Source organism: Myotis daubentonii, chromosome 14, assembly GCF_963259705.1.
Source record: "Myotis daubentonii chromosome 14, mMyoDau2.1, whole genome shotgun sequence".
NCBI classification, from domain to species: Eukaryota; Metazoa; Chordata; class Mammalia; order Chiroptera; family Vespertilionidae; genus Myotis; species Myotis daubentonii.
In genome coordinates, this window is record NC_081853.1 from 58,160,545 (window position 1) to 58,167,744 (window position 7,200).

Sequence of the window (7,200 nt, forward strand, 5' to 3'; positions counted from 1 at the left end):
GGAGGCTGAACCCAGCTCGCTCGTCCACCTTGATGTCCATACAGCCATACTCCAGGCCGGCAGGAAGCTGCAGCTGGCTGTCACGCATGTTCAGAGCTCATGAGCCATTGGAAATACCAGTAACCTACAGGGTAGGGACATGCTGAGGGCCCAGGAGCGAGGTGTAGCGAGAACATGTGGACACTGGGCCAGCTGCAGCCCCAGAATGGGGGTGTGGTCAGAGTCCCCTGCCAGCAGGGATGGTGATGGGCATGGGGAGCCTCCCTGCATGGGCAGGTGGCACCACTGTGGAGTCACCGGGCACTGATGCATCCTCTGCTGCTCCGGAGTCTTTCCCTGGGCCCCACCTCCGCAGGAGCTGTGCTTCTTGTGGGACTGACAACAGCTGGTGATTCTGTGCCTAATGGTAGGGGGTTAAATTTTGCCTTTTCCTGGCAAAATTAAAACTAGTTTTAAAACTAGTGAAATTCCATTAAACGGCCAGCATAATTCTGAAGTTGTTTCTTTGCAGTTTTGTAGAGAGCACCTGGGAAGGCACATGGGCATTTCTTTAATTATTGTCAGCTGAATCCAGTGGCGTTTGGCAAAGCCAGGTCCTAGAAACACGTTTTGCCAAAAGGCAGGAGTGTTGTCAGCTTGACCTTCAGCCCAGGTGCCAGGGGGTGGGTTTTATTTAAATCCAGCCAAGCCCCAAGAATGCAAATAATCTCCTTTGTCTTGACTTTTAGTAAAACTTCCTGGTTTGTGCTGTATCAAATAAATACGCTGTATTGGCCCGGGGTCACTGCCTCTGTCCCTGTCTGCATCAGAGGACAGTGGTCCCACCCGGCCCCAGCTGCTTCTTCCATCTCTGTGTCTGTCCCTTTCTTTCATTTTCTCAGTCCCCAGCCGCCCTACTCAGGAGCTGGACCGCGCTCTAGCCACGCTGCACACGGAGGAGAGAGATTCACAGTTTAATTAGGGATCTTGGAGATTCTTAACGATAGAACTTTGTGTATCCCTGAATTATGTGCATTTCGCTATTTTCAGAAAACATCCCAGAAAAATGGACTCCGGAAGTCAAGCATTTCTGTCCCAATGTGCCCATCATCCTGGTTGGGAACAAGAAGGATCTTCGAAATGATGAGCACACAAGGCGGGAGCTAGCCAAGATGAAGCAGGCATGGACGGGGCAGGGTTCTGTCGTCTTGTAGCATTCTTTTTTCTTTTTTCAATCCTCACCTGAGGATAGGTTTTCATTGAGTGGGGGTGGGGATGGGGGTGGGGAGAAGACATTGATCGCACACACCCTAACGGGAATCAAATCCATCACCTTTCGGTGCACGGGATGGCACTCCAACCAACTGAGCCACACTGGCCAGGTCTTGTAGCATTCTTGAACCTGAGGGCCCAAGTTGAGGTTCAGGGAGCCCAACAGAAACCTCTCTCTCCATCTGGCCCTTATTGCCTGGGGTCTGGTCATATGAGATGGAATCTCCCGTGAGGTAGTGCTACGCTCCACGGACTGCCAGCCTCGGAAGGTCCCGTCACAGCAGGCGTCAATGCTCCAAGTGCAGGAACTGGACCAGGCTCTGGATTTCCCTCTTATATGTGAGGCCAAAATAAATCGGTGGCAACTGAAGGATCAGGAAGTTCTGAGGGCGGGGAGTCGAGGCCAAGAGCCCCGATGCCGTTAAAGGTGATGATGGAGAAGCAGGTGGCCCGGTGGCAGGGCTTCCCCGTGGCAGGAGGAGAGTCCGGAGGCCTTCACCCCAGGTTCTCCCCCTGGGGTTTCTCTGACTGAATGTCAAGGTCAGGATCTGTTTTCTCCGGGGGCGTTTGTCCTCTGGGAAGCTACGGGAGGACCAGGGGCTTGCCTGGATCAGCAGCTTGAGTCGTGTCCTCCAGTCCCTCCTTAATGTTAACCTACAGGGCTTCTCTGGCCTCTCCCCAGAGAAGAGCTCGTGTGAGAGGGGCATTATATTGGGTTGGGGCTCACTACAGAAGAATTTCATAGACAGAACTCAAAGTTGGGGATTTGGTAGCTTTTAAAAGAGGTCTTAGCTGAAATTAAATACACCTACTCACTGTATGTATGTAACACTCTTCTCTCTCTGCTAGGAGCCAGTAAAACCGGAAGAAGGCAGAGATATGGCAAACAGGATTGGCGCTTTTGGGTACATGGAGTGCTCAGCAAAGACCAAAGACGGAGTGAGGGAGGTTTTCGAAATGGCCACGAGAGCTGCTCTGCAGGCCAGACGTGGGAAGAAGAAATCCGGGTGCCTTGTTTTGTGAGCCCGCTGCAAGCACAGCCCTCACGCGGTTCATTTTGAAGTGCTGTTTATTAATCTTAGTGTATGATTCCTGGCCTTTTTCATTTATCTATAATTTACCTAAGATTACAAATCAGAAGTCATCTTGCTACCAGTATTTAGAAGCCAACCATGATTATTAATGATCTGGCCCGCGGGTCCTCTGCCACCGCTCTAACAGCCTCCTCTGCACCCCCACCCGATACACAGGCGCTAATTCGAGGAATCCCTTCACTTCTTGCTTCTTTCTAGAAAGAGAAATGGTAACTTCTGTGAGTTAGGCTGTAACTACTTCATAACTAACATGCTTGCCTGTCATCTGTCAGCTGCAAGGGACTCTGGGAGCTACCCCTTCAGGGCTTGACTCCTGAGCAGGTGTCCTTGTGCCTCTGGAATGGGCATCCAGTTTTCACGTGCTCAGCGAGAGGCCCAGGTCCTGCAGCTGTGGCAGTTACAGTTCTGTGGTTTCATGTTAGTTACCTTATAGTTACTGTGTAATTAGTGCCACCTAATGTATGTTACCAAAAATAAATATATCTGCCCAAACTAGATGTAGTATTTTTTGTATAATTGGATTTCCTAATACTGATATTTGTCATCCCCACAGAAAGTGTATTGGTTTTTTTAAAAAAGAAAGTGTATTTGAAAATAAAGTCAGATGGAAGATTCATTTTTAAAATTCCCGCTTTGTCGGTTTCTCTGATAAAAGATGGCCATATCACCCGTTTTCACCCCACATGTCCCAGTCCCCTCCCCAGAGCTGGGCTAAATAAACAGGAATTTGGTTCCCTGCCTGAGGAATGTAGTCGCTCCCGAAGGCGGCACGAGCTGTCGCACCTGGACTGCGGGCCTGGCTCGGGCGCCCTGCTCCTCGCTGTGCCAGGCTCCCTCCGGGGGAGCCACCAGTTCTGTGCTCGGCTGTCCTCCCGCTGACTGAACTGTTTCTGTACCAGTTAATTTTTCCAACTACTAATAGAATAAAGGCAGTTTTCTACACTTCCTGTATCCTGGTGTTTGTGTTCCTCTCTCGGGGCCGGGAGGGATGGGGGAGGGTGGGCTTGGCCCCGCTCACCGTGGAAGCTTCCTGCAGGGGCGAAGTGCCAGCTGGCCCACCACCCCTTTCCTCACGCCACTAGCCTGGCTCCTAAGAACATGCACACGACCACCTTGTGTCGCATTCAGGCTCGGCACTGGGCTGGGTGGGGAGTGCCGCCCACTGCAGAGACGGGAGGGCACCCCAATCCGGCGTTACACGGATCAGAGTGCGACCTTTTCCTCATTCCCTCCCGTTTTCAGTGCCTGTAAGGTCCAGGACTGAGCTCCAGGCGGAGCTGGTTAGGGATGGAGGACGGCCTGGAATCGCAGGGCCCTCGTGGCCCTGCATGCTCTCGGCTCCATTCTAGGCTCTGGGGCAGGGCCCTCCAGGCTGTACAAGGAGGAGGGAGGCCAGAGGGCAGGGCCCGAACACCTCGGACAGCCCCGGATGCAGGGAACTGAGCGGCGCTGGCTGCAGGGCCTGTGCTCTGCCTGCTCCTGGCACTGCCCACCCTCAGCCTTCCTGGAACCACAGCCTCCTCGCAGAAGAACCTGCCTTGGCCGGTGCTGCCAACCCCCCCATCACCACAAGCCACAACTTGCTGAGCGGGAACAGCACCGGGCAGAGGCCGGAAGGGCGGTGGGCGGGAGAGCGCCAGGGGCTGCCACCTGCAGCCGCCTCCCGCCCCTACGAGAGCCTCGGAGGCCGGGCCCTGGCGCCCGTCGGGATAGCGGTCGGCGCCCGGCTGCGCGCAGCTCCGCAGGGTCTGGGCGGTGTCTGCATCCGGCCGGGTCGCACCCTCCGCCCCGCCGGTCACCAGCCGGGAGGCGGAGGGGGCGGGCGGAGGGGGTGGAGCTGCCGGTCCCACGTGACGCCGCGGCCGGCCTGTGCGTTAAAAGGCGCTGCGCCCCGGGTGCCCGGGTGTTCCTGTCCCCAGCGCGCCCCGTGCTGCCCACCCCACGCCATGTGCGCCGCTCAGATGGCGGGGGCCGCGGCCCCGCGCTCCGTGCACGCGTTCTCCGCGCGCCCGCTGGCCGGCGGGGAGCCCCTGAGCCTGGGCGCCCTGCGGGGCAAGGTGTTGCTCATCGAGAACGTGGCCTCGCTCTGAGGCACGACGGTGCGCGACTACACCCAGATGAACGAGCTGCAGCGGCGCCTGGGGCCGCGGGGCCTGGTGGTGCTCGGCTTCCCGTGCAACCAGTTCGGGCACCAGGTGCGCCGGGCGGGGCGGGCCGGGGGCGGCGGGGCGGGCGGGGCGGGCGGGTGGGGAGCGCAGCCCTGCGGTCGCCACCGCCGCCTCCTGCCCGGGACGCGGCCAGGCAGCCGCCGGCCCGCTTCCCCTCCCCCGCGCGGTCCAGGCTGGGCTCCGGGCCCGGCCGGGGTGGGGCCAGATGGGCCGGGCCCGGTGAGTCACCCAAAAGCCCCGCTCTGCGGTCCGCTGGTTCCCCTCGAGGCCCGGCTCCCAGCGCTCCCCTCCCGCAGGAGAACGCCAAGAACGAGGAGATCCTGAACTCGCTCAAGTACGTCCGGCCCGGCGGCGGGTTCGAGCCCAACTTCACGCTGTTCGAGAAGTGCGAGGTGAACGGCGCGCAGGCGCACCCCCTTTTCGTCTTCCTGCGGGAGGCGCTGCCCGCGCCCAGCGACGACGCCACGGCGCTCATGACCGACCCCAAGCTCGTCACCTGGTCCCCCGTGTGCCGCAACGACGTGTCCTGGAACTTCGAGAAGTTCCTGGTGGGCCCGGACGGCGTGCCCGTGCGCAGGTACAGCCGCCGCTTCCCCACCATCGACATCGAGCCCGACATCGAAGCCCTGCTGGCCCAGGCCCCCGGCAGTGCCTAGGGCGCCCGCTCACCCACCGGCCTCTGGGGGTGTTTATCCATGAGGGTGTTGCCTCTAAACCTACGCGGAGGAATGCCTGATGTCCAGCCAAACCCCCCCAGATGCGCCCTGGTCCTGCCCACCCCCGCCTCCCCCTCCCACACATGGCTTTCACAATAAACTGCCCGGTGTCAGCGGACTCTGTTTGTCCTGTGTCAGTGTCAGCGTGGGGACACACACACACACACCTTTCCCTTCCCCTCTCCGCATTGTCACGGGCTGGGAGCTGGAGCCCCCCACCCTCCACACCTGGCCAAGCCTGAGCTTCCTCTCCCCCCTCTGTGGTGTGTGGGGGCCCCTCTCCTATGCGCCCCGGGCTCCTGTCGCAGTGTCTCCCTCTCCCTGCCACGCAGTAGGGCCATCCCCAGGGGCCCATGGAGGAGAAAGTCCTTACTCCGGAAGGGAGGACGGGCAAGGGCCGACTCCTAGCCCAGCGGTGGGCCTCTCCCTGAGTGTGTGCTGGGCGTGAATGAACCTTCACACAACACAGCGCCATCTCAGGCTCCCACTCCCGGAGTCTGTGGCTTCTCCAAGCGTTAGGCCCACACCAGCCCGTGTTACAGTTGGAAGCGCATGCAACATGACAAGTTCTTTCCCCATTTCCTTTGCTAGACCTTTGCATGTTGCTACCTAGCACGTCTGCTCCCATGCCGTCCTCACTGGTGGCTGCCTCGTGGATTCAGAGTGAGAAGTGTATACCACACGCTGGCCCTCTGGCCGCGCCCTGCAGGGCACTTGGCAGTTAGTTGCAGATGCAGGGCCAGGCCTGGGGTAGGAACTTATCTCGGAGGCCAGCTGCTGCTGCTGAGGTGTGGCTCAAGGCCCACCTCTCCGTCTGGGGGTGCTGCTGTCAGTGATCTTCCCTGCAGACCTGGGACCACCTCCTGTCGCAGTGGGAGGGGCTCCAGGGCTGGGACGGAGCCCCGCGTGGGCAGCCAAGAACCCGGATGCCGGCAGTGTCGGCCCAGCCAGGATGTGGCCTGAGGCTCCGGCCCAGCCAGGATGTGGTCTGAGGCTCCGGGGCCCTGGCCTTCATGCTCACGGTTGTGGTTCAAGTCTCTTCTGGGCCTGAACCAACTCTCAGAACTCCTTCAGCCTTAAGCAGCAGCCTGCTGCGCCCTCCCCTCTTCTCTGCCCTGAGGTCATTGGGGGCGAAGGCCTCTGCAACTGTCCTGTTCTCTTTGGATCCCACCCTGCCTGTCCCCTCAGAACTCAGGATCTGCTTGCCCCCAGGGCGGGAGTCTGGAAGGTGGACTGGCCATCTCAAGGCCCACAGGGCCTGGCCTATGACGTGAATCGGCAAATGTTTGTCAGTACGAAGAGACTTGGATCATTTGTGGCCTCCAAATCCGATTCCTGGAATGGAGAACAGCAACCTATACATCTGGGTGTATCTGGGTTTACCCAAGCCACCTGTGACTCCCACACCCCACATTTCTTCGCTAAAAGCCCTGTGCCCCCGACGGCACCCCTCCATTCCATCCTGTGCCAGGGGCTCTGCTGGGTGCCAGGGTCACAGTCCTCAGGCAAAAAGATGGCATTATTACTAAAAGCCCTGTGCCCCGACTGCACCCCTCCATTCCATCCTGTGCCAGGAACTCTGTTGGGTGCCAGGGCCGAGGTGCTCAGGCAGAAAGATGGCATCATTACGAGAAGCATGTTGAGCTCCATGAGGTCGCCCGGGGGGTGCTCTGAGGGCCTGGCTTGGGAGGGACGACATGCTTCGCCTCCTGGAAGAAGCCACAGTGAAGCTGAAGGGAGGGCAAGAAGGTGGATGAGGAACACGCTGACGGAGGGTAGACTGGTGGTGAGCAGCGTTAGGGGCCTGGGTGGGGAGGGGGCCTCATCGGCAGTCAGTCGGACGACACAGGAGGAGCAGGTTGGGGAGGGGTGTGTGTGTTTGGATTCAGGTGTGGTGCCTGAGACATCCTGATGGCATATTCAGGGCAGGTGGTTACAAGAGGCTCAGAAAAGGAGGATGTTGGAGACAAA

At 59.0% G+C, this 7,200-nt stretch overlaps 2 protein-coding genes across 4 annotated transcripts in view; both read left to right on the forward strand.

Annotated features, from left to right (window-relative positions):
• RHOA (ras homolog family member A) overlaps positions 1-3,287 on the forward strand; it is a 30,240-nt gene extending 26,953 nt beyond the window's left edge. For all 3 annotated transcript variants that reach the window (XM_059664738.1, XM_059664737.1, XM_059664739.1), the window contains 2 exons: positions 1,030-1,160; positions 2,101-3,287. In XM_059664738.1, the coding sequence (XP_059520721.1) occupies positions 1,030-1,160; positions 2,101-2,274 (305 nt within the window). In that variant the 3' untranslated portion in view covers positions 2,275-3,287. The remainder of the gene's footprint in view (positions 1-1,029; positions 1,161-2,100) is intronic.
• Positions 3,288-4,205: 918 nt separating this feature from the next.
• Positions 4,206-5,347, forward strand: GPX1 (glutathione peroxidase 1). Its single transcript, XM_059664736.1, has 2 exons — positions 4,206-4,540; positions 4,810-5,347. The coding sequence occupies exons 1-2, from the start codon at positions 4,292-4,294 to the stop codon at positions 5,167-5,169; spliced, it is 609 nt and encodes a 202-aa protein (XP_059520719.1). The 5' UTR covers positions 4,206-4,291; the 3' UTR covers positions 5,170-5,347.
• The last annotated feature ends 1,853 nt before the right edge of the window (positions 5,348-7,200 follow it).